Source organism: Phyllobates terribilis, unplaced genomic scaffold (assembly GCF_046119375.1).
Source record: "Phyllobates terribilis strain yellow unplaced genomic scaffold, ASM4611937v1 Scaffold_13__5_contigs__length_258822181, whole genome shotgun sequence".
NCBI lineage: Eukaryota > Metazoa > Chordata > Amphibia > Anura > Dendrobatidae > Phyllobates > Phyllobates terribilis.
Window position 1 is genome coordinate 105,677,448 of NW_027362773.1, and position 26,736 is coordinate 105,704,183.

At 45.4% G+C, this 26,736-nt stretch overlaps 1 protein-coding gene across 3 annotated transcripts in view; it reads left to right on the forward strand.

The window, feature by feature from the left end:
• LOC141173864 (protein-glutamine gamma-glutamyltransferase 5-like) overlaps window positions 1-26,736 on the forward strand; it is a 79,495-nt gene that overhangs the window by 26,456 nt on the left and 26,303 nt on the right. For all 3 annotated transcript variants that reach the window (XM_073658380.1, XM_073658379.1, XM_073658381.1), the window contains exons 3-8: window positions 8,953-9,195; window positions 9,802-9,920; window positions 12,364-12,492; window positions 13,691-13,868; window positions 19,943-20,081; window positions 23,665-23,768. In XM_073658380.1, the coding sequence (XP_073514481.1) occupies window positions 8,953-9,195; window positions 9,802-9,920; window positions 12,364-12,492; window positions 13,691-13,868; window positions 19,943-20,081; window positions 23,665-23,768 (912 nt within the window). The remainder of the gene's footprint in view (window positions 1-8,952; window positions 9,196-9,801; window positions 9,921-12,363; window positions 12,493-13,690; window positions 13,869-19,942; window positions 20,082-23,664; window positions 23,769-26,736) is intronic.

Consider the following 26,736-nt stretch of genomic DNA (forward strand, 5'->3'; position numbering starts at 1 on the left):
CGCTGAGGCCGGTGGTAGGATTGTGCAGCGTGATAGCATAACCCCCAACGGGAGGGGTATGGCCTCAGGGCAGCCGACGTGGACGATGGGGGTAGCAGGAACCACTCGGAGACGGTACGGTGCAGTTCAGGGTCTTTACTGGTGACAAAGATAGACCCTCCCGGAGTACTGGCTAGCGATTGGGGCCTGGTCAGTCCTTGAGCAGATGGGATCTCCCCTGGCCAGGCGGAGTTGTAGGCCTCCCAAACTGACTGTACTCTTCTGGCTACCTTGCTAGAGGCGGGTATAAGTAGCCCACGTCCCTGAGTGTACCGTGTGGTGCTCACCCGTATGGCCGGTGACTCGGGGCCTTTTAGTAGCTTCCGCTCCACGACGGCGGTGCTGGTCCCACGTGTGTGACCGTGCCTTCGGGTTTCTGGGCCAGAGGACCTGCAATCCCCTGCCGGTCGGTTTCTGCTGCTGGATAGGAGTTAGTCCCCACAGCCTCGGACTCCGGGTCCGGTGAGAAATCTTCTCAGTCAGGGCGAGCTCTGCAGCTGCCAGCCCCTGACTCCTTGTTGCACTGCTCCTACAGAGCTCCTGTAGTTTCTTCCTATGCTGCTTTTCTTCTCTACCTCTTCTCTACTCACTAACCCTGCCTCAGCCCTAGGTTTATATAGGGGAAGTTCTTCCCCTCCCAGGACTGGGCAGGAGGTGTGGCATGCATAGGATCCCTGACCAAGAGACCTCCCACCTGCTCTCAGACGTAATATCTCTATCACTGTGGCAACCAGACCCCTGGGGTGTCACATTCCCCCCTAGTGAAATTTAGTACTCCGGGACTAAACATATTTTTGGAAAAACATAACAAGGTATAACAATAATGATACAATAAGAAAAACACATAAAGGTGGTCACGGCATGTCCGTAACCGGGTGCAGTCTTTGAAGAAAAGCAAGGTGTCCATTTCACCAAAACAGGGAGACGTAACCAGGTAGGGGTCTGTCCTGCCCCGAGTCCTTAACAGTCTTTAGTCCGTCCTGGGTTACGCTCCAACTATGTACACAGGATTCCCGGTAAATCCACCAAAGACTCCTATAAACAACTAGAAACACATAATTATACACAAGCAACAAGAAAAACAGGTAACCACAAATAAAACAATTTATACACTTCAAATCCTCCAACGTGCGGGTAACTGGCCTCTAGTGGCCCTAGTGGACCTACGGAGCTGACTGTCTAGCCCTGAACTACAGGGTGTAGGAGCTGTCAAGGGTAAACTGGGCAGCTGTCTACCGGCTCCTTGGCTCACTAGGGGTACGGCAGGCTCACTATAAGCAGAGGGTTGATCCTCCTGTTCTGCTTGTGTGGAGTCTTCTGCCTCCTGGACCGGCTGCTCTTCCAGCTCTACCTGTCGCTCCGTAGGTGCTTGGGATGCTGGTTGGAGGAAGGTGAGTACGGGTACCACAACTGCGCCATTGACTTGAGTCCAAGACCGAGGGAAGTCTCCGAGCACAGTACTAACCATGTCTTCCCTTTCCTCTACGGGTCGAGGGTCTTCTTGTTCCTCTTCAGGGTTCCGTAGCTGTTCGGGACACTTCTTCAGGTGATCCCGGGATACAATGGTCGTGGTTTCCCCTCCGTCTTTACTGATGGTACAGACCTTTGGGTTGTCGTGGCTTGAGGGCAGTACGGTGTACGGGTCCTTCTCCCACTGGTCGTCCAACTTGTGGAGCCGTCTTTTTCTCTTCAAGACCTGCTCTCCGGGTACCAGGGGAACAGCGGGAGCATACTGGTTGTAAGTTTTCTCTTGTCTTTCCCTAGCCTGACAGAGACTTCGCTCCACACTCTCCTGTACTCTCCGGTACTGCTGCTGCCTCTCTGTGTCCCAGTCTGCTTCTGGTGAAGTGTCCTCGGGTGTCAGGACTCCCATTTCCAGGTCAACAGGTAACTTACCAGGTCTCGCCCTCATTAGGTAAGCCGGGGTACAGTTGGTGGAACCTACCGGGATGTGGTTGTATAGGTCCACCAGATCGGGCAGCTTCTCAGGCCACAGACTGCGTTCTTCCAGGGGCAACGTTTTCAGAAGATCCATTACCACCTGGTTCATTTTCTCACAAAGTCCATTAGTTTGCGGATGATAGGGTGTTGTCCTTATCTTCCGGCAGCCATATAGAGTGCAGAATTCTTGGAAGACCTCCGCTTCAAAGGCAGGTCCCTGGTCTGTCAACACTTGGTCCGGGTACCCGTGTGGACGGCAGAAATGCTGCTGGAAGGCTCTAGCTGCTGTTCGAGCTGTTAAGTCCTTGACGGGGATGACAACCAAGAACCGGGAGTAGTGATCCACGATGGTTAGTGCGTAGACGTAGCCACTTCTGCTTGGGGTCAGTTTTACATGATCCAAGGCTACCAGTTCCAACGGCTGCCGGGTGACGATGGACTGCAGGGGAGTCTTCTGGCTGGCACGGTCCTTCCTTCTTAGGTTGCACGGGCCACAGTCTCTGCACCACCTCTCGATGGTTCCCCTCATGCCTACCCAGTGGAACCGCTCGCGCAGCAGGAACTCCAGCTTCTTCCATCTGAAGTGTCCAGCCCCGTCGTGGTATGCCTCCATCACCATGGCTGCGTCTCTTCGTGGCACCACTACTTGCCAGATTAGTTCATGCGTCCGGGAGTTAACCATTCTGTGGCACAACTTCCCCTTGTAAAGGAACAGTCGACTCTTCTCAGCCCATAGTTGCTTGGCTTCCTCCGGAGCGTCTGGGTCAAGGCGAGCCTCTGGCCGAGTCAGCATCTCCTTCACCAGTCGGACGGCAGGGTCACTGTCTTGCGTTTCCTCCCAGTTGTAGTGAGGCAAGGGGTTAAACGTAGCGGCTTGCTTACTCTTTACCCGATGGGAATACTGGATAGTCCCATGACGGTGGAACGCGGGGAGTTCAACTTCTTCCAGTCCCTCTGGATCTTCTCCTACGTCCGGTAGGTTTGGCATCCTGGACAGGGCGTCCGCGTTGGTATTGGAGCGTCCTGCCCGGTATTTGATTGTGAACTCGTAGTTGGACAGACGGGCCATCCATCTCTGCTCTAGGGCACCGAGTCTTGCCGTGTCCAGGTGTGTCAACGGGTTGTTATCCGTGTACACGATGAACCGGGAAGAAGCGAGGTAGTGCATAAAGCGTTCGGTGACTGCCCACACCACTGCCAGGAACTCTAGCTTAAATGAGCTGTAATTCTCAGGGTTTCTCTCGGTGGGTCGCAGTTTTCGGCTGGCGTAAGCGATTACTCGTTCTTTCCCCTGCTGGATCTGGGACAGCACGGCTCCTAGCCCGATGTTACTTGTGTCGGTGTAGAGGATAAAGGGCTGGCTGTAATCAGGGTACGCCAGGATTTCATCCCCCGTGAGGGCCATCTTCAGCTGGCGGAAGGACTCTTCTTCTAACTTCTCCCATCTGAAGGGTAGCTTCTGGTTCTTGGCCTTCCGGGACTGGCCTATCAGGAGGTCCTGCATAGGAGCTGCCTTTTTGGTGAAACCGGGGATGAATCTGCGGTAATAGCCTACCAACCCGAGGAACTGCCGCACTTCTTTTACACTGGAGGGACTTGGCCATTCCTTAATTGCGGTGATCTTATCAGGGTCGGGAGCCACTCCGTCAGCGCTCACCACGTGTCCCAGGTACTGCACCTTTGGTTTCAGGAGGTGACACTTGGAGGGTTTCACCTTTAGGCCGTAGCTTGCCAGAGCTTCGAACACTTCCGCCAGGTGTTTCAGGTGGTCCTCATACGTCTTGGAATATACGATGACATCGTCCAGGTACAACAAGACCGTCTCGAAGTTTCTGTGGCCCAGACAGCACTCCATTAATCGTTGGAAGGTTCCTGGTGCGTTGCAGAGTCCGAACGGCATGCAGGTAAACTCGCTAAGTCCCATCAGGGTGGTGAATGCGGTCTTCTCCCGGTCCGCCTCTGCTACAGGAACCTGCCAGTACCCACTAGTGAGATCCAAGGTAGAGAAGAAGTTAGCAGATCTTAAAGCAGCCAAAGACTCCTCTATCCTTGGTAAGGGGTACGCATCCTTGTGTGTGATACGGTTGATTTTCCGGTAATCTACACACATCCTCATGGTGTTGTCTTTCTTTTTGACTAAGACTAGTGGAGCTGCCCAGGGGCTACAGCTATCCCTGATCACCCCAGCCTCCTTCATGTCTCTAAGCATCCCCTTGGCGTGTTGGTAGTGTGCAGGGGGTACGGGTCGATACCTCTCTTTTATGGGAGGATGGTCTCCCGTGGGGATGTGGTGTTCTACCCCCTTGACTCGCCCGAAGTCTAACGGGTGTTTACTAAACACTCTCTCGTACTCTTGAACCACCCGATAGACTCCCTGTTTCTGGTGTGAGGGAGTGGAGTCAGTACCCAAATGTAGTTGCTGACACCAGTCCTCCATCGTTTTCTTAGAGCCGTTACCTTCCTCCGGGGAAGATGGAGGCAAGGGTTCTACGGACTGTATGGAATCTTGATTGATGGTATACAATTTGGCTAGCGTGGCATACCGGGGCAGGTACACTTCCCTCTTCCCGATATTTATTATGCGAACGGGCACCCTCCCATGGCGTACATTGACCACCCCCCGTGCTGTCAAAATGGTGGGCCTACTGTCTGAGTAAACTGGTTCTACCATTGCCTGGTAATCTCTACCTCTCAGACCAATAGCTGCCCGGCACCAAATCATCATTTCACTTTTTGGGGGCATGGCAATAGGGAAAGGGTCACACATTCGCACGCTACCAATCTCACCACCGGAGAGTTCTAGCTGTCGCCGTCGCATCAGTGCCCGGATCTCTTTCTGGAGCACTCGCTGCTGGCCGGAGCTGGCGTTCTTGGCAACCTGCTGTAAAAGGAAAATCACCTCTGCAAGACAATTTTCAATTACATTAGTTCCTAGAGTTATCTTTGGGTGACTCTCGTGTTTGTCAATGTCTACAATGATCAGTCCCTGTGCTGCCAATTCGACTCTACCGATTTTAATGGTCACCTCTTTAAATCCAATCTGTGGCACGGGCTGACCATTGCTGGCGATGATACTCAAGTCGTCGTCAGGGTAGCGGGTGATATCCGAGTCATTCCAGTACTGCTTGAAGAGCACGTACGGGATGGTGGTGACCTGTGACCCGGTGTCCAGCAGGGCACTCATAGGAATGCCATCCAGTACCACGGGTAAGACTGGACGTCCTCCCACATATTTGTCGCGCCAGTTCGATGGGCCTGGTGATCTTTTTCCTGGGGGTTGGCCCTCTACCCCAGGTTGTGCCAGTTTAAAGGACAGTACCTTGCCATATGTCCGGGTTGATTGCAGCGGCGGCAGATGGGTCGTCCGTCCTCGTTGTATCGGTCGCTGGGTCTTCCTCTGGCCGGTGGGGTCCTCCTTGGTCGACGCCACGGGATGTCCTCCGGTCCGGATGCCAGCTGGATCTTCCCTGGAGTGGAAACCTGTAAAGACTGCACAGTTCGGGTTAGCGCAGCAACGCTTTTAGCTAGCTCTTGGACCTGATGGTGCAGGTCTGGAGCCGGGTCATTGTTCAAAGCCTGCGCATCAGCTCCCACAGGCCCTGCCGACAAGGGCGCCGCCTCCTGGTGGTAAGTGGTAGTGGGGCGTCTGTGGGTCACAACGCCACCTGGTGCCGGTTCTCGAAGCACCCGGATGGCTCTGTCCTTGAACTGTGCAAATCCCAGATGAGGGTCCTGTAAGGCCATTGCCCGCAACTGGGTTCGGTGGGCATTGCAATATAAACCCTCTATAAATTGTTCAGTCAACAGCCTGTCCTCGTCTCCCACGCCGTCAGGGTCGGTCTGCTTAATGGCTCTCAGGGCCTCTTGTAGGTTTAGGGCATAGTCCCTTATACTCTCATGTGCCCGCTGTTTGCACCCATAGAATCTAAGCTTAATCTCGGCTGAGGTGCGGGTATCAAAGGTGTCCCTCAGCCGGGTTAGTATCCCTGCGACAGTCCTCCCCCCAGGTGGCCAGGACTTTACCTCCCTTTGGGCTGCCCCGGTTAATTGGGCCACCAGGATGCTCACTTTTTGCTCCTCTGTGAGGGGGTACACCTGGAAGAGGCTATCCAGCTTTTCTCTAAAGTCATGCAGGGTATGTGACTCCCCCGAGTACTGGGGTAGCCAGGCTGTCCCCGGGATATAGGGCATGGTGAAAGGCATGACCGCCACAACGGTGGCGCTGGTGGGGGTTGAAGCGGTGAAGCTCTCCTCCGTATCCGACATCCTTCTCCCCCCTAGTGGACCGTGGCCTACCTTGCGATGATCCTCTTCCGTAGGCCGCGGCTCCGCAGTGGATCATCAGGGTTGAGGACCTTCCGTCGCGCTCCTGTGACGTCGGCGTCTGCTGGGCTCCTTCCAGGACCTTACGCAACGTCCGGACGTGAGGCGGGGCTTCAGTTCTCGCGCGCTTTCGGAGTCCACGCCCCACTTTTTCCCGCGCGGCGTCCTCAAGATGGCGTCCAATGGCGGGAAAACTCCACGTATGGCGGGAAGAAGGCTGAAGATGGCGCCGGATGGCGGGAAAACTCCACCGATGGCGGGAAGGAAGCGGGAGATGGCGCCGGATGGCGGGATTCTTCACCACAGGTAAGTTTGAACAGTCTTTTTCAGGCACGCAGTACCCGGTGGTTGCGGGCACGAGATCCTGCCGACTACGCCAAAAGTTGACGCGCCCCTGGGCCTGTGTCGCGCTGCGTTGCGCACGCGGGAGCTTACCCGGAGCCGGATCTCTTGAGGGTTGTAGTCTCGTGGCGGTGATCCGGTCCGTGCCCAGGGAGTCAGACTAAGTGGCGCTGTATCAGCGGTAGATGTTGGACGACTACGCCACCCGTTGAGCACAGCTAAGGAGCTGCTGCTGCAGGGCAGACCGCTGAGGCCGGTGGTAGGATTGTGCAGCGTGATAGCATAACCCCCAACGGGAGGGGTATGGCCTCAGGGCAGCCGACGTGGACGATGGGGGTAGCAGGAACCACTCGGAGACGGTACGGTGTAGTTCAGGGTCTTTACTGGTGACAAAGATAGACCCTCCCGGAGTACTGGCTAGCGATTGGGGCCTTGTCAGTCCTTGAGCAGATGGGATCTCCCCTGGCCAGGCGTAGTTGTAGGCCTCCCAAACTGACTGTACTCTTCTGGCTACCTTGCTAGAGGCGGGTATAAGTAGCCCACGTCCCTGAGTGTACCGTGTGGTGCTCACCCGTATGGCCGGTGACTCGGGGCCTTTTAGTAGCTTCCGCTCCACGACGGCGGTGCTGGTCCCACGCGTGTGACCGTGCCTTCGGGTTTCTGGGCCAGAGGACCTGCAATCCCCTGCCGGTCGGTTTCTGCTGCTGGATAGGAGTTAGTCCCCACAGCCTCGGACTCCGGGTCCGGTGAGAAATCTTCTCAGTCAGGGCGAGCTCTGCAGCTGCCAGCCCCTGACTCCTTGTTGCACTGCTCCTACAGAGCTCCTGTAGTTTCTTCCTATGCTGCTTCTCTTCTCTACCTCTTCTCTACTCACTAACCCTGCCTCAGCCCTAGGTTTATATAGGGGAAGTTCTTCCCCTCCCAGGACTGGGCAGGAGGTGTGGCATGCATAGGATCCCTGACCAAGAGACCTCCCACCTGCTCTCAGACGTAATATCTCTATCACTGTGGCAACCAGACCCCTGGGGTGTCACAGTGACATGGTGTGTACCACACTCAACATGGACCAGTGGAAGCAAAGGAAAGAGTTGTCTCAGGAGATTAGAAAGAAAATTATAGACAAGCATGTTAAAGGTAAAGGCTATAAGACCATCTCCAAGCAGCTTGATGTTCATGTGACGACAGTTGCACATATTATTCAGAAATTTAAAACCCATGGGACTGTAGCCAACCTCCCTGGACGTGACTGCAGGAGAAAAATTGATGACAAATCAAAGAGACGGATAATACAAATGGTAACAAAAGAGCCCAGGATAACTTCTAAAGAGATTAAAGGTAAACTTTGTCAGGTACCAGGAGGGCTTGTAGTACAGAGGGGCAAAACAAAGGCGTGATCAGCTAACAGTCTGGAGTCAAATGCCAGGAGGGTATGTCAAGACAAGGGGATAAGAGAAACAGATAGTCAGAGGCCAAGCCCGGGATCAGGTACCTGAGGTCAGGGAGCGTCAAGAGCAAAAGGGATAATCCACACAAATATTCACAACAAATACAAGGTCTGACAACAAGATCAGGAAATCAGACACAGAGCGAAGCACACACGTCACTGAGCAAAGCTACAGCTGACAATGGTCTGCTCATATCTAGCCAGCTAAATAGCTAGCAAATTAACAAGAATGGGAGATACCTGGAGGAAAGCCCACAGGCTAGGCCAGATTGAGCAGCAAGGCTGACAGCCCAGCACACCCCAACCTCAGATTGGATGACTGGACTGTCACTCACAATTAGTGATGAACGAGCATGAATTGTTAACCCTTTTGGCGAGCACGCTCGGATGCTCACCAAGTATGTGCGGCGTGCTCGGCATCGATGTTAGTGTCACGGCGGTGGCATGTGTCACGGATGTTAGACAGCCGTGACACATGCAGGAATTTCCTGTCTTAGGTGACTGCCTAGTCTTTGCTCCAGCCGAGTATCCTATACTTGTTAGACTAGTTAGTAGACTAGTTAGTTGTCTCTAACTGCTTCAATGTATCAAAAACATGTACATCATATAGAACTATAGGGGTAATGGAAAGAGTAGCAGTTACTAATTTGGAATCTGTAAGGACAACAGATCTGAGCAACAGTCACCCTACCGTAGGTTACGTTCCCCAAGACAGATCCACTTTGTAGATGAGATTTTAAAGATTTTCCTTATGAATTAAAAATGAATATCCTGTTGGGGGGAAGCAAGCACATACTCAAAGTAATTTTTGTGAAAATAATATTTTTTAGGTTTCTTTTAATATGGATTTTCTTTTCTCTTAGGAACCCCAAAGCTCCGACAATATGGGAAGAAGAAAGTCTTTGGCTTATCAAGCAGTAACATTAAGAATGACTGGAATGCATCAGTTCTTCATGAAGATAATGCTTCCTTAGAAATAAAGATCTTCCCTCCAGCTGACGCCATCATTGGACTTCACACCTTAAATTTGCAAATATCTAATGTCCAACAGACCAGAAACTTTAGTCTTGGTGAATTCGTAATACTTTTTAATGCTTGGTGTCCAGGTAATGTTCATAATTAAATGCCGATCCTTTGGTCCCAAACTGGTCCCAAAAAATATGTATGTTTATGGAGGAGTCGGGAGAAATATCTCTTAGTCAAAACAGTGTTTAGCTAACAGCAATTTTCTGAACATGAATTGCTCAATGTAGCAATCATAGATGTTTGGCGCCAAGGGTCATCATGGCAAGTATACCTCAGTGGTCTCCAACCCTGGCACTCCTACTGATCTGCTGACTGAACACCAGAGGCAGCACAGCTTTATACATTGCATAGTGGCCATGAATGGTACTGCACCTTTTTGATTTATCTCCACCCTCCTTTTTCTTGATGGGCAGCTCTGACTTTATAGGAATCAGAGATGGGTGAAGATTTAGAGAAAACAAGTAAGTGGGAATGCACGAACTGTTTGGCCATGCTGAGCACCTAAGCTTGCTTTGAACAGTCATTTTATTCCGATAGACACCCATTAAGTTAATAGCTGCATTTAAGGCCCTGGTAAACTTGTCTACTACTGAAATAAACTATAGGAAAGGTCAAGCCATGAAATGAAATTTTCTTGAAATAATCTCTATACACTGTAATTCTCCTAATTATTTATATTATTGTAGATGATGTGGTTTTCCTGCGAGATCAAGAAGAGAGGAAAGAGTATGTTATGAATGAGAATGGCTTTATCTTTGTTGGCAATGCAGACTATATCTCTAAATGTTCCTGGAACTTTGGACAGGTAAATATAACCATTATACACTAACTCGTTGCACCATAGATAGGAGGAGGTCTAGCTTGTGAAAAGAGAAAAAAATTGCAGCATGCACGAATTGCTTCCAAGAATCAAATGGCTCTCGCCCATTTAAATGTATGGGTCCATGGAAAAAAATCAGACCGCACTCGGAAGACATCCGAGTGTGGTCCGACTTTCACGGACTGACATTACAGAGAAAGTGAAGAAGTGTTTTTTTCTTTTTTTTTCTCCACTTCTGAGAAAATCGATCACATTCTGATCAACCTCTGATAAGCGTAATGAGATCGATTTTCTCAGATGTGGAGAAAACAGTCTTTTGCCCCTGCCCTGATACTAAAGGGCTCTCTATTACACCATGTTAGTTCGGCACCCTGTCATTGCATTGCAGAGGGGGTGATGGAGTGATAGAGGGATTTTTTTCCTTCTGTTTAACAACTTACTGTAGATGAAAAAGTTGCCATTGGTCCCAGCATCTATGAGGTTCCCAGGATCCACCACCGCGCCAGCATCGGTCATTCATAGAGCATTGACTGAGGCAGGGCAGAAATAAACACACACACACACACACACATACTGTATATATGTGTATATATATATATATATATATATATATATATATATATATATATATATACAGTACAGACCAAAAGTTTGGACACACCTTCTCATTTAAATATTTTTCTGTATTTTCATGACTATGAAAATTGTACATTCACACTGAAGGCATCAAAACTATGAATTAACACATGTGGAATTATATACTTAACAAAAAAGTGTGAAACAACTGAAAATATGTCTTATATTCTAGGTTCTTCAAAGTAGCCACCTCTTGCTTTGATGACTGCTTTGCACACTCTTGGCATTCTCTTGATGAGCTTCAAGAGGTAGTCACTGGAAATGGTCTTCGAACAATCTTGAAGGAGTTCCCAGAGATGCTTAGCACTTGTTGGCCCTTTTGCCTTCACTCTGCGGTCCAGCTCACCCCAAACCATCTCGATTGGGTTCAGGTCTGGTGACTGTGGAGGCCAGGTCATCTGGCGTAGGACCCCATCACTCTCTTTCTTGGTTAAATAGCCCTTACACAGCCTGGAGGTGTGTTTGGGGTCATTGTCCTGTTGAAAAATAATTGATGGTCCAACTAAACGCAAACCGGATAGAATAGCATGCCGCTGCAAGATGCTGTGGTAGCCATGCTGGTTCAGTATGCCTTCAATTTTGAATAAATCCCCAACAGTGTCACCAGCAAAGCACCCCCACACCATCACACCTCCTCCTCCATGCTTCACGGTGGGAACCAGGCATGTAGAGTCCATCCGTTCACCTTTTCTGCGTCGCACAAAGACACGATGGTTGGAACCAAAGATCTCAAATTTGGACTCATCAGACCAAAGCACAGATTTCAACTGGTCTAACGTCCATTCCTTGTGTTCTTTAGTCCAAACTTGTCTCTTCTGCTTGTTGCCTGTCCTTAGCAGTGGTTTCCTAGCAGCTATTTTACCATGAAGGCCTGCTGCACAAAGTCTCCTCTTAACAGTTGTTGTAGAGATGTGTCTGTGTGGCATTGATCTAATCTGAGCTGCTGTTAACCTGCGATTTCTGAGGCTGGTGACTCGGATAAACTTATCCTCAGAAGCAGAGGTGACTCTTGGTCTTCCTTTCCTGGGGTGGTCCTCATGTGAGCAAGTTTCTTTGTAGAGCTTGATGGTTTTTGCAATTGCACTTGGGGACACATTCAAAGTTTGCCCAATTTTTCGGATTGACCGACCTTCATTTCTTAAAGTAATGATGGCCACTCGTTTTTCTTTACTTAGCTGTTTTTTTCTTGCCATAATACTAATTCTAACAGTCTATTCAGTAGGACTATCAGCTGTGTATCCAACTGACTTCTGCACAACAAAACTGATGGTCCCAACCCCATTTATAAGGCAAGAAATCCCACTTATTAAACCTGACAGGGCACACCTGTGAAGTGAAAACCATTTCCGGAGACTACCTCTTGAAGCTCATCAAGAGAATGCCAAGAGTGTACAAAGCAGTCATCAAAGCAAAAGGTGGCTACTTTGAAGAACCTAGAATATAAGACATATTTTCAGTTGTTTCACACTTTTTTGTTAAGTATATAATTCCACATGTGTTAATTCATAGTTTTGATGCCTTCAGTGTGAATGTACAATTTTCAAAGTCATGAAAATACAGAAAAATCTTTAAATAAGAAGGTGTGTCCAAACTTTCGGTCTGTACTGTATATATATATATATATATATATATATATATATATATATATTGTTACACACAAATATTTTATTTCTTTTTCTGCAATTTTTAGTACTATCCATACAACTGCAATTTATCGAATAGGAACCTGTACAAACTAATAGTTACTAAAAAAAATATTTTATTCTATCTCCTCTCACCATAAAATGTCAAGTTTGATGAAGATATCATAGACATTTGCTTGAAGTTACTAGATGAAAGTTTGGAAAGCCATAAAAATGCACTAAAGGACTATACCATGAGGAATGATGCAGTATATATCAGCAGAGTGCTTAGCGCAATGGTAGGTAATAATCACTGTGGAAATAATACATCATTCATAACTTATACCTAGAGATAGATATGGATGAATCATTTTACCATTAGTGTAATTTTTATAAAAATCTGTCATAGATAGAATATACACAAGTGATAGGAGAGGACAAATATTTTGACCAGTCCCTGTAGAATTGGAATATAGGAACAAATCTCCATTTAAAGTGGCAAATTATGTGGGATTTATTAGGCTAGTAAACACTGTAGTTGTCTTCTATGAATTTTTAATTTTGTAAACATGTTATTTGTATTGAATCTAGAGAGATATAGTAGACATTGGGAAATTGTATATATAGTATATAACACAGGAACCACGATTCACAATAGGTGATGTCACAGCTCACCTTCTCCTCCTCCAGTATAATGACTGATAACACCTCTATATATAGTAGATAACGCAGGATCCACCTTTCACAATAGGTGATGTCACAGCTCACCTCCTCCTCCTGTATAATGACTGATAACACCTCTATATACAGTAGATAACACAGGATCCACCATTCACAATAGTTGACGTCACAGCTCACATAATACATCTCCTGTACAATTTTAACACCTCTATACACAGCTGATAATGATCCACTATTCACAATTGGTGACACATTTGCAAGCACACAATACTACAACTGACAATCTGTAGCTCACAGCAAACCAGCTAAATACCTAGCAAATAATTTGAGGACGGGAGGCACCTGGGGAAACACCCGCAGACTAGACCAGATTGAGCAGCAGAGCTGTCAATCAAAATGCTGACAGCCCAACATGCCCCAGGATAAGATTGAATGATTGGACTGTCACTCACAAAACCCACAGTCCAGAACACTCCAGATCCCATAGGGCGGCTGAGCTGTTACTCACAGAGTCCCTAGGCCACAGTACTTGATGAAACCGTGACAAAAATATAGCATTATAGTCAATCTATTGCTGCTCATGTACATGTGACATATCCTTAGTGTCCAGTGTAAAAATTACAAGATTTTTTATTATTATTATTACGGATCATGATATGAAAAAAATATATATATTTTTTTTTTGCGTAAAAACAGATTTAAACAGTAAGTTATTTTCTGATGACCAATCAATACAAAATCATGGTAGTAATATTGCAATCCTGATAATATAAATTTGAATATTTATTCAAGTAACATTATGATCTTATCCCGCAGATCAATTGCAATGATGACAATGGTGTAATGTTAGGCAGATGGAATGGACAATATGATGATGGAACAAGTCCTGCAAAGTGGAGTGGGAGCTGCTCCATCTTACGTCAATGGTACTCATCTGGTTTCCAGCCAGTGAGATATGGCCAGTGTTGGGTATTTGCAGCAGTCTTGTGTACAGGTAATTAAAAATACAACAAACATATGAATGTAATCTTTTACCTTAAATGATAGATATATTTTTATATATTTTTTTTCTCCATTACACCTCAATATGAAGTAGATCAACCATTCATAATAGTTGATGTCACAGCTCACCTCCTCCCCCTCCCTTCACAATGACCTATGCGCCAGATTAGAGCATGCTCAGTTTATTCTTCTATACAAACAAATAGGATCAGAGTCAGTCAATTGCTGCTAATGTTCATGCGAAGAACAGACATTAGGAGCCTAATCCGAGGACCGTTGTGAAAATCGTAAGAATTTGTTTTTTTAATATAGATATAAAAATTAATAATATAAAACATATATTAATTATTTTTTTTAAATACATTTATCAAAGTCAAATGATTTAAAAAAAATAGTTCATTTTTATGACAGATTCCCTTTAATAGTAGTGCTAGAAATCAAAACTAGAAAAAAAAATGCGGTAAAAGGGACTTAGCCTGTTTTTACCCTCCAGTGGTATGAATCAGCAAATGACGAATAAAAGCATTTTAGCAACTTTTGGAAATGATGGGGAAGGTTACACAAAAGTCATCGCCAGAAAAGAGGAAACAAGGTAAAATGAACAGAAAAAAGAAATGTCAATGAAAAGTCAATGAACATTCCCCGTGACAGATAAGGAAAAGATTTAATGGGAGAATTTCTTAACACCCTTCCTGCCAAAGCCAACTTTTTAAATTTTTGAGCTTTCGTTTTTCTTCTTTTTCTTAACTCAACAAACAAAACTTTCTTTTTTTTTATATATCTTTCCATCATCACAACCATACGATGGTTTTTTTTGTAGTTGTAAATGACATCATTCACTTTTCCATATAATTTACTAAAATCTGCAAAAGAAAACCAAATGGAAAAAAATAAAAATTCCATTATTGCTTTTTGATTTTTAATTTTACTTTATTCAATATATTGTGGGGTTTCTACTCACTTGGGTGCGTTGGGAGGCGAACAGGAAGCATGTTCCTTTAAATGTCCTTTGCCTGGTTTATTACTTCATAAACCAGGTAAAAGCAAAATATACAAAGAGCCTTTAGTTCAGGCAAAAACAAAGTAAAGCGTCCTTAAGGCAAAATCTCTGGTTAGCCAGTCCTGTGGGCACACAGGCTGGATAGCATACAGTACACTGGCTCAGTCGGGAGACCACAACACACAGGAGGCCTTCTCCCTCCAAACACACAGAACATGTGGCAAACAATGGCCTCCATTTTATATCTTAACCACACCCAGAGGTGAGCTATGTGGGTAGCAAGATCCGCCCATTTCTCCAACTACCCTTAACCCGGTCCCAGGTACACCAAACAGTCCTCTTAGTGCTTACGTGCACTAGAGCAACATTCATGCTTACATCAACTATATGCTCGTTAGCCACCTTACAATATGGTAAAAGTGAGAAAAAAAATAGCCATTCACAATGATTACGACGAGACCAAGGTTGGATTTTTGAATTCTGAATTTTGGTTTGTGACGCCATTTTCTGAGAACCGTAACTTTTAATTTTTTCTGTCAATTGAGCTACGTAAGGGCTTGTTCTTCTGTAGCAAGCTGTAGTTTTTATTGGTACCATTTTAGAATACATTTTTTACAGAGTTATGGTGAAACCAAAATAAATCAATTCTAGAGTATCAATTTTTTTTTTTGCTCTACAAAGTTTACCGGTGAAATAACTTAAAGGGGTATTCCCATCTCTAAAATTCTATGCCAATATTTAGTAGGTGTAATAATCATAATATTAGCAAATACCTCCAATTACAAATGTACTATAGTTCTTCTGATTCGCTGTGTCCCTTACCCCATGTGCGGGGCATTGCAATAGCTTAGGTGTCCATGGTTGCAATCACTCATAGGGAGAATTAGTTCTTAGTGGTTGTAACCATGGATACCTAAGTTACTACAATGCCCTGCACATGAGGAAAGAGACATAGCGAATCAGAAGAACTATACTACATTTGTAATTGAAAGTATTTGCTAATATTATTATTAGCTCCATAAATTGCTTTTTTTTATTCCAGAAAACTGGAATTGACTTGTATTCATTTTTTAATTCCAGAAAACTGGTGTATTGGGAATGATAAACCCCTCCAGTAACTTTCTTTTTATTTCTTATACATGCTATTCGTTGTAATGAAACAGATATAAATTTTATAGAGAAAAAATATCAATATTTATTATTTACCAGTAAAACGCTAATTTCTGTCGGTTTGAACATGACCCATGTCCTTGTGAAATCACTAAGCACTTAGCAAATTAGTCATTCCTCACACATATTTAACCTTACATTAAGTGGTAAAGTTTCTTGTAGAGAGCACCAACGTAGGGAGACTTATAGGCCATGCAATGCTTCCCTGGAAATTTGTATAGGTGGCAATAGACTTCCTGTCTTCCTTCTCTCTGAAACAGCTACTTGCATTCCTGAAAGGGAATCTGTCAGCAGGTTTTTGCTATCTAATATGAGAACAGTAGGAGATATGGGGCTGAAATACATATTTCAGAGATGTGTCACTTACTAGGCTGTGTGTTGTTGCTCACTTACAATGAAGGTTTTATCATTAGGAGATTATCACTGCCTGGACTACAGCTCATGTGAGCCCTAGTCTGACCACTCCCCCTTTTCTGATAAGCAGCGCACTGTCAATAGACAATATATACAGACAGCTGTGGTGTGGGTGGGGGCTGCTTTCTGAGCTATTGATGCCCCCCCTGGGCGGTGGGGTACTCGGCAGCCAGGCCGGTCCTGTATTGGGGTAGTCACGGTGGCAGTGACCTTGTCCGTGACACAGGGCGGTCAATTAAAGGGGAAAAGTAAAAGGGAATAAAGTTTTTATAGAGAATGTTTGTGACGCCACCTGTGGTATGCAGCTATATAGGGCCGCCGCTGCGGTGCAGATCCTCTGGAGCTGGTAGTGACGCAGCAGAGTTGGTTCAGCTCTCCACAGGCAGAGCTTAGCTCCAGGGCAGTATATGATGATTTGATGAGGTAGATGTTGCTGGTGCTGTGTAGTGCAGGGCTGGTGATGGTGCAGCAATAATTTTAGGACACAGTGGGGTGAAGTCTTCAGGGTTTTACTCACAGTTATCACGCTGCTCCAGGTTACAACTGCCAGCTTATAACCACCCACGTCGTCCTGCGTTCACCAAGGAAGGGGTTCTGCAGCTCTCAAGTATTTCAGGAGTACTTAAATAGGACCCCGTTCTATATTCCTTTATCGGTTGTCTTCCTGCGCTGGCTCTCGCCCTCCTGCCCTGCGCCTCACAATCAGTGTCCCAAGCCGGTAGCCTCGGGTCTTGTCCGGCAACGTGCAGTCCCCTGGACCCTATGCAGCCACCTTTTCGGCGATGTAATTGTGGTAGTGGGCAGCTGCACCTTGAAAGTACAGTAGCCTCCGGTTATCTAGCTGAGCCTGATTCTTCTCCACTACTTTAAGGGCCAGTCCCCTCTGCGGCCTGATTCCTCCACATCCGTGTAGATTCGGGCGCACGGGTGGCATCCGTACTCACCGTGCCCCTGGGATCCCCTCTGTCTCTGGAGCCTTCCCTCTGTCCCGTCCTCTTTCAGTCTTTCCTCCTGGGCCTCTCAGACTGGGCCTTACTCCTTTCTCCACTCCTCCTGAGCAGAGCTCCTCCAGAGCTCCTGCTCCCAACTCCCTCTCTCCTCTGACTGACTGACTTCCTTCAAGATGGTTCCCTTCTTATACTCCTTCTGACGGTGCTCCCCTTAGCTACTTCCTCCACCCCCACCCACTACATGCTTCCCCCTCTCTCGGTTCCCCCCCTTCCAACCAGGGACAGGGCTCAGCACTGTACGCATGCATCTTGCCCCGCCTGCTGGTCTGGAATGGTGTAGTGTTGGATGCAGGTGGGTGGGTCCCGGGCAGTACTCCCTCCTCACCTGAGAGTGGAGTACCACACCTCTGGGTGTGATGCAGTACCTCTGTGGCGAATGAACCTGCAGGGGTGCCACACTATGCTACAGCTAAAAACTCTGTGTCACGGGTGTGTCAGAAGTGACAGACAGTCGCCCTGCAGTTGGTTGCAGGAGATCTTTATGTTTGGCATTACAGACACCTTCTTAGAGGATGTCTCTAGGAAGCAGCGGCTACCTTCCTCTGGCTAATTGACACCCTGGCCTGGTTGTATAAATACCTGCTGTGTGACAGAGGGAGGTGCCGGTGATATTCATTACTCCTTGTGAAGGCTTCAGCAAGAGCAGCACTTCTTCCTCTCTGGTGCTTGAGGACGTGTGCGCATTTGTCTGAAGTTGTCTAAAGCTAAGCAATTTTCCCTTGTTTGTCCTCACTTGTTGTCTTTAGTGTGCAGTGGGGATCGACTAGTGTTCATCTCCTCCCTTCCCTAGCCAGGGCCAAATGCCAGGGATAGACAGGGTGAGGAACGCATGCGGGAATTGGTGATGAGCCAATATAGGGACATTAGGGGAGACAGGGTGATATTCTATCAGCCAGGAGGTCTCCACTTCCCCCATTTCCCTAGAGTCTGGGCTTCCTTTCCCTCTTCCCTTTATGTCGCCCTAAGTCCTTCCCACACCTTGTGTGACACTATGATTGTGTCACAACTGCTGCACCCAGTAATCTAAGTGATACATCGCTGGAATCAGGGTCTCTTCTCCTACATTATGCTGCTCTCAGATGAGGTAGCAAAAACCTGGTGACAGATTCCCTTTAAATAGCATAATGAATCAGAATCAAAAATAACAGTGTCGTGAAGGCTGGAGCATGATTTTCACCCACCATTGATATGAATCATCTGATGCTGAAATAAAAACGTTGCTTGTGATGGGGAAGGTTACACTAAAGTCATGACTAGAAAAGAGGAAACAGGGTAAAAGAAAAGTAAGCAAATACTGAATGTCAGCACAAGTTCACAGGAATAGGATCACATAACACAAAGTCAAGAGACACATAGTAAATAATTATACTGAAAACAATACACGAAGATAGTCCAATAAGACCATAATCGGTAGCAGTGGTAACTGGGCATAAAAGGATCATTGTGATGATTTATGTTCACCTTATCTTTTATTTTTATTATATTATTGTATATATTTTTTTATTTTATTTTCTATGAACAACCTTGTACAATGGTCTTTCCAGCATGCACACGGAGATAAGGAACCTCAGCTAGGAAAAAAAACTCCTAAAATATCATATTGTGGGAATACTCTCATAGAGAGTGATGTGGTTTGTCACTATGATCTATAGTCAATAGTATGATCTTGAGAAAAACTGACTGCGTTTTATCAGTGATTTCAGTCCAAGTTTGGTCCAAGTTTCTTCAGTTTTTTTCACACATGAAAAATAAAAGTCTCCCCACCTGGCATCTGAGTTTTTTTCACGACCCGTAGACTTGCATTGCTGATTTTGATTCAACACTCGGATCAATATAGGACATGTCTCCGCGATTTGGCGAAAAATCACAGACGTGTGACCAGCCCCAACGCTATAGTAGGTACAAGTGCTATCTGTGAAAATACTGCAATTTTCTCAATAGAGTGACATTACAACAAATAAAAAGTCTTCTAAAAATATTCTAAAGTGGAATTATCATTTTTTCCAAAAACTTTTGACATGTCATAAGTACATTAATTTTTTTTTTTTTTTATAAGATCTGGGTTCTAAGACCCCACCGATGCCTAAACTCAGGCCATAGAAGTGCTCAGGCAAGGTCTTGACTTCCTATTGAGCCTGGCATCAGAAGAAAATGCTAGGCTGAGGGCTTCTACTCTTTGTTTTTAGGGTTCCACTCCCGAACCTTCAACAAACTTTTTGAGAAGTCTCTACAGCATGTCAAAAACTTTTTGAAATGACGACTAAACTTTCACATGAAATCTTGAGTTCAACAATAGGAGCTTTTTAATGATAGATGTAAAGTATTATTTTTCAAGGCTTATAAACAATCTTACCAATATTATTTTAGTTCGTAGTATAGTTACACACCATGTTCAGCAGAAAGACAAAAGTGTAATTTGATGAATAATCCTATTTATTAAATTTCAAATATTATACTTTTATGTACCCTCAGCACTTCGATGTTTGGGAATCCCAGCAAGAGTAGTAACTAACTTTGACTCTGCCCATGACACGGATAGAAACCTTACTATTGATGAATACTATGACATCACTGGAAAAAGGATTTCAACTAACAATCGTGACAGTGTTTGGTGAGTTGCTGCTCATATAAATAACTGTATTAAAATTACTGCAATCTCATTTCAGTATTCTCTTGCTATATTCTTTAAAGTTTTGATCGATCCTTTCACTCTGTTCTGATTTGGATGAAATGACATGTTGTTCTTATGGATGTCACACAACATGACTGCAGTGGTGAAACTTCACCTTGTCTTGTGACCTCTCAATCTGATGTCACGGGTGAGTCAATCACCCTGCAGTTGGTTGCAGGAGATCTGTTAATTTGGCATTACAGACACCTTCTTTAAGCTGTCTCTCTAGGACCCAGTGGCTACCTTCCTCTGGCTAATTAACACACAGGTCTGGGTGTATAAATACCTGCTGTGTGCTAGAGGGAGGTACCAGCGATATTCACATTATCCCTTGTGAAGGCTTGAGCAAGAGCAGTACTTCTTCCTCTCTGGTTTCTAGAGGACGTGTGTGCATTTGTCTGGAGTCGTCTAAAGCTAAGCAATTTTCCCTTGTTTGCCCCCCTTGTTGCCTGTAGTGGGAGGGCTCATTAAATGGTTTTAGCCCTAATTCTGATTCCTAGTGATCACTCCAGCACTCCATAGACCGTTTTTGTTCTTCTCATACATTGTCTCTCATATTCTGGACACATCTATGTTGGTGGCACCACCTATGTTCTCCTATGACCATTTGCGGGACAGAACAGAGAAATCAGAGGTCATGGCTCTCAGGATCCTCTGGGGCAGTGCCATAGTGAAGATCTCAGCTCCATATTACTGCTCCTGTGTCCATGTCAGACTCTCTCATATTCTGGACACATCTATGTTGGCGATACCACCTATGTTCTCCTATGACCATTTGCAGGAAAGAACAGAGAAATTAGTTAGGGGTCGTGGCTCTCAGGATCCTCTGGGGCGTGTCTTTAGGCTACTCTGCTTGACTCCTCTGTGAGCTACGCCCTTTTGGTAAAGACCATAAAAATGATCACTAAATACAGAGACTGATATCTCTGGAACGTTATGGTAGATTAAAAAAAAAAGCAAAAAAAAAGTACTCAGGGAGCAGCGGGAATAAACTAAGAGCAACAACTGCCTACTTTTGACCTGGTGACAGGTCCTCTTTAAGTTCTGTCTGTTTAACTGATTAATGTTCCATTTGCTGACATTACATCAGTTAACCTTTATTGACAATGGGACTGCAGAACCCTTCTCTGATTTGTTTTAGCTGTTGTTGCAGCATATCAGGGAAGTCTGCCAAGAAAGGACAAAAGTGAGGTTAATAATAACTTTTAGACTTTGATAAGGCAAATCTGATCCCCTTTATAAAATGTATGTGTTTCAATAAACCAACGTGACAAGTATTACATTAATGTATTTTCCGGATGCACGGCTACTGTGGATTTCGGGTCAGGGCGCATCAATGTTGTTGGATGGAGGTCACTGTGCTAATAACCATATTATGTGTGGCTAAACTGAGCCAGCCATGCCAGCTGCATATTTGCAGACCCCTCTGGAGTTGTGATGATCAGCTGACAGTCTGATATGTATGCAATTTCTGTTTAGAGTACGGCACTACAGATGGGATCGGTAGAAGGGGACCCGACCTTTGTATACTGAAAATCAAAAGAACTAGGCACTCATAGATATGAGACAGGAAATTTATTTGCATTCCAAAAGTAAGTGTACAACATTTAAATTATTGACTCTGAATGTCATCGGGTACACAGATGGTTTATGCAGAATGTTCTCACCATTTAAGATATCCTGGGTTTTCCAGCGCTTTATCACATTTTGATCCATGTCTGTCTGCACAAATCATCTGCGCACTTGATGAAGCTCATTCAATTATCGAAACATTGTACACTCACCTTTGGATTGAAAATAAATTTCCTGTCTACGAGTGCCTAATTCTTTGGATTTACAATCTGATATGTGTGGGCACAGTTACTGTCCCCTGATGTCTGATATTGGATGAAACAAGGTCAAGCTTGTTATATAAGCTCATCCCTACTGATGAATGATGATAGTGACACGGGGATACTGTGACAGAGAGGGGCCAGAAGGAGCATCTGATAACACTAACTCCTGCACTTATTAGATCTGCTTCACCTTCCTATCAGCAGTCCAGGTCTTCCTTGCTCTGTCATTGAAAGAATTAATCAGTTTAGTTGATCTCCTGGAGCTCTCTGTCCTGAATTTTCTCAGCTGTTCTGTGTTGGCCACTCCCATCCTGGTTTGGTGATGAAGGAGAGTTCTGAATTAGTAGCAGTCGGTTGGTGATGTTTCAGGAGATATCTGGGAGGATTTGGTATTGTGTGTTATCCTAATCCTCTTTCCCATTTGGTTTACACCTCCTACTATTCCCTTGATTTCCACTCAGTTGTTTGGTGAGTGCTTTTGTATGATTGTAGGTTTCTTTTATCCCTGTCTGTTTCCCTTGTCTGTCAGGTTTGTGTTTTCCTATATACTTCTGTTCCATGCCTTCCTGGGTGGGGGAGGATACAGATAAGCGTGCATATAGGAGCATAGCAAAGTACGAGACCCCAGCATCTCCACCTTCAGGGGTAATCTGGGGTAGAGGGATAGCCTAGGGTCCTCCTAGTTTGAGGAGGGAAGGAGCCAATTGCCCCTGGCAACAGTATCGTGACATACAGAACAGGAGTGAATCAAATGTAGATGGTAACACATATTGTTATTATTGTTTATTTATAGAGCACCATTGATTCCATGGTGCTTCGTGTCAATAATAGCCAGGATATGGCTGCAGCAACAGCAAAAGGTAATCATGCCCAACCAAGACAGCCTAGTGGCCAAGAATGATTCCTGGCTTGTTAACCATGGTAAAAAAAAAAGACATATGTGATTTCAGCAGTAGTAATAATACATATTATGATTTGACACTTTAATTTAATGGCAAAATTGTTGGTTTCTAGTATTCCTCCCAAAATGTTGATGAAAGTTGACCTATAAATTCTATTTATCCCCAAATGTTCATTGGAAATAAACAATAACACAAGTCGTCATATACAGTAATGAAAAAATAAAAGTTGGCAATGCAAAAACAAGAAAACAAAATGTCAAAATAGGCCTGGTTAAGAAATGGTTAAGCTTTCCAGTAGAAAATGGGTTAATAGTTTTGGACCTGTAATAGTAAGCAACGCTGGGTTTATTGAATATCAGCAAATCCTCTCCTTTGTGAATACATATTGGAGCTATAAAAAAAACAGAAAATTCAGACCATTAATTAATGTCTTTTTGCTGCTGGGAGAATCTTGTGGGAATTGGAAATGGTAGATAGAATCTCCTAGTTGGTGGAGGCTACGGGTGACGGCTTCTTGTGCCCTTCTTATAACGTGGCCTCGTTCTTGTGCTTTATGCTTGGTTTTCATACATGTTTCGTAGGAATCTAGTTGGAAAAAAGAAATTCTTATGTTGGAGTGCCATCTTGTGGAACATAACTCTCAAAATTGTGCCTTAAAAAGTCAAAGCAGACAGGCAAAAAAAAAGATCAATCTATCTCAATTGATCAGTCGATCTATCTTTCTATTTATCTATTGCATATTTTTCTTGGTGCATAAATTTATTCTATGGTTTTTGGTTTGTACAGGAATTTCCATGTGTGGAATGAATGCTGGATGGAACGTAGAGACTTACCTGCAGGATACAATGGCTGGCAAGCACTAGATGCAACACCACAAGAAACAAGCAATGGTCAATATTTATGCCTTATATATTTATGTATTTATATAGAAAGCCGTTTGTTTATTTATTTACATTTCTTTTCACCATTACAGAAATAATAAAGTAGCAAGATTTCAGCCAGTCCTCGATGGGACTTAGGGGGATGTGCACACGATGAGTATTTTTGCAGCAGATTTTTCTGCACCAAAATCCAGAGTCTTGTCAGGAAAAATGCTGCATGAAATACGTATGTTTTACTTGCATTTTTTTCCCTCATTCATTTAATCTGCAAAAACGCTAAAAGAATCGACATGCTGTAGGTTAAAAAAAAAAAACACTTTGATGGTTGAAATCCACGATGAAAAAATAAGCAGCGTGTGCATGAGATTTTAGAAATCGTATTCACTTTGCTGATACTGGAAAGTACAGCATTTTTTTACCCTTGAAAAATGAAACGCAACGTGTGAACAAGGCCTTACAATTTAAAATCCTTACCCTAAGGGCTCTTGCAGACAACCGTACTCTCGGTCCAAGTCCAATCTGGCAAAATATTGTATTGCACTCAGACCAATGTTATTCTATGAGGCCGAGCACAATTTTTCACAGAATGTGACGCGCCCCCTGGGCCGTGGGGTACCCGAAGCCCAGCCTGTAGATGCTGGGGGTTGTAGTCACCGTGGCGGTGACCCGGTCCGTGACCCAGGGTGGTCAAACCAGGGGTAGTTTATGTATATCTGTTATGTATAGTCCAACTACGCCACCTGTGGAATGCGGTTGTTGGGAACCGCCGCTGCGGAGCTGTCCGCTGAAGCTGGTGGTATAGCAACAAGATGATGTAACTCCCCACGGGAAGAGTGGAGCTTCAGGGCAGCGTGTATAGATGATGGTGGTGATAGTGCAGGTAGTCAGTAATGACACGGAGTCAGATAGTGCAGTCCCAGGTCTTTTACTCACAATTGTAGCAGTTGCAGATACAGGGCCAGTGTAGAGGCCCACGGCGTCCTGTGTTCACGCAGTGAGGGGCTCGGTCGACCCTCAGGTAACTCCGGAGTATTTTGTAGGACCTCCTTCTGTGTGTCCTCTTTCTCGCCTGCTCCCTGCACCTCACACCCAGTGGCACTTTTATCCGGTGTTCTCGGGCCTTGGCGGGCGACATGTGTTCCGTCCCCTGGGTCCTATGCGGCTACCTTCTTAGTGTACTGGTGTGGACTTGCGGCCTGCAGTACTTGAAATGCTGCAGCCTCCGGTTTCCTAGTTGGGCCATGTAGCCCTGTGCTAGTTGAGGGACCGGTTCCCTTCTTCTGGCCTGACCCCTCTACCTCCTGGTAGCAGCGGGCGTATGGGTGGCCTTCTGCACGGCCTGTATCCCTAGGGTCCCTTCACTCTTCATTCCTGGAGCCGTCCTGCTCCCTCTCCTCTCAGACTTGGGCCTCAGTGCTAGGCCCGCCTCTGGAGCAGAGCTCGTGCAGAGCCTCTGCTCCTGTCACTTCTCCTCTCAACTCCAACTCCTTCTCCAACAACCACCCTGAACCAAGATGGTTCCTTCCTTTTATACCTCCTACTCCAGTGCTCCCAGGATCTACGTCCTCCACCCCATCCACTACATAGTTCCCCCTCTCTAAGTGGTTCTTCCCCACTCCAGCCAGGGATCAGGGACTGTGCTCTCCCGTAGGAGCAATCTCGCCCTGTCCCCCGGAAATGTGGTGTAGTGAATGCAGGTGTTAGGGTCTTCAGCCATACTCCTTCCTTACCTGAGAGTGAGATACCACACCTCTGGATGAGATGCAATACCTCTGTGGCGACCGAACCCTCAGGGGCGCCACACATGCACTATTTTCACCTGTAAATCAGTTCACACTCAGCCATGTAAGTCAATGGGTCTGTCAAGAAAATCGGATTGCACTCGGATGACATCTGAGTGCAGTCCGATTTTCACTGGCTTACAGAATGGAGAAGATTGAGAAATTGTTTTTTTTCCATTTACTTGTCATCCGAAGACATCTGATCAGAGGGTGATGAGCATATTTGACCCAATTCTCTGCGAGAGAATACAGTTGGGTGACCACAGCCTAAGCCTCAAATGTGGCAAAATTGAATCAGAAGGAATTTAACTCTTCAGCCAGTTATTGGGATTTGGGAGAAACTGAGAATATCAAAAGGAACCCGAAACATACATAATAAGATCATGCAAACTCCATGCAGCTGGTGAGCAGGTCAGATCCACAAGCAGAACTCAGGATACTCAGAAATATTGCCCCGTGTATCACAAAGGTTATCTAGGAGATATTCTATTGTAGATATAAGGCCATGTTCACACATTCAGAATTTGGTCAGTATTTTACATCAGTATTTGTAAGCCAAAATCATGAGTGGAACAATCAGAGGAAAAGTATTATAGAAACATGTCACCACTTCTGTATTTTTCATCCACTCTTGGTCTTGGCATACAAATACTGTTGTAAAATACTGACCAAATACTGAACATGTGAACATGGCCTAATGCTGAGAATATCTCATGAATATACAGTAAATACTGACTGGCCAGGATTAGAATTGCTTGCTCAGGAATTGTACTCGATTAGAGAAATGGCTAAGAGGGATATTCCCAGAATCAAAGTTATCCTCTGTGCATAGATTAGGGTATAACTTACTGATTGCGGGTGTGCTTACTGCTGGTACCCCCAGCAATCTTGAGAATGGAGCTCAAGATTTTGGGAATCAGACTCTGCAAAGCCCCATCCTGAATGTAACAGCAGTGCACATGCTCAGCTTGCAATCCATTCATTGTTAATGTGACTACAGGAGAGAACGACTACAGTCCACCATAGACAACAAGTAGAGTGTAGGCTGAACTGTGCACCATTGAAGATGGGTCTCTGCAGATCTGAAATCCACATCACTTCTCTTGGGATCATCGATGGTCTTTGCAGTCAGACCCCTTCAGCAATCAGTAAGTTGTCCCCTATACTATTGGTAGGAGATGACTTTTGATTTTGGG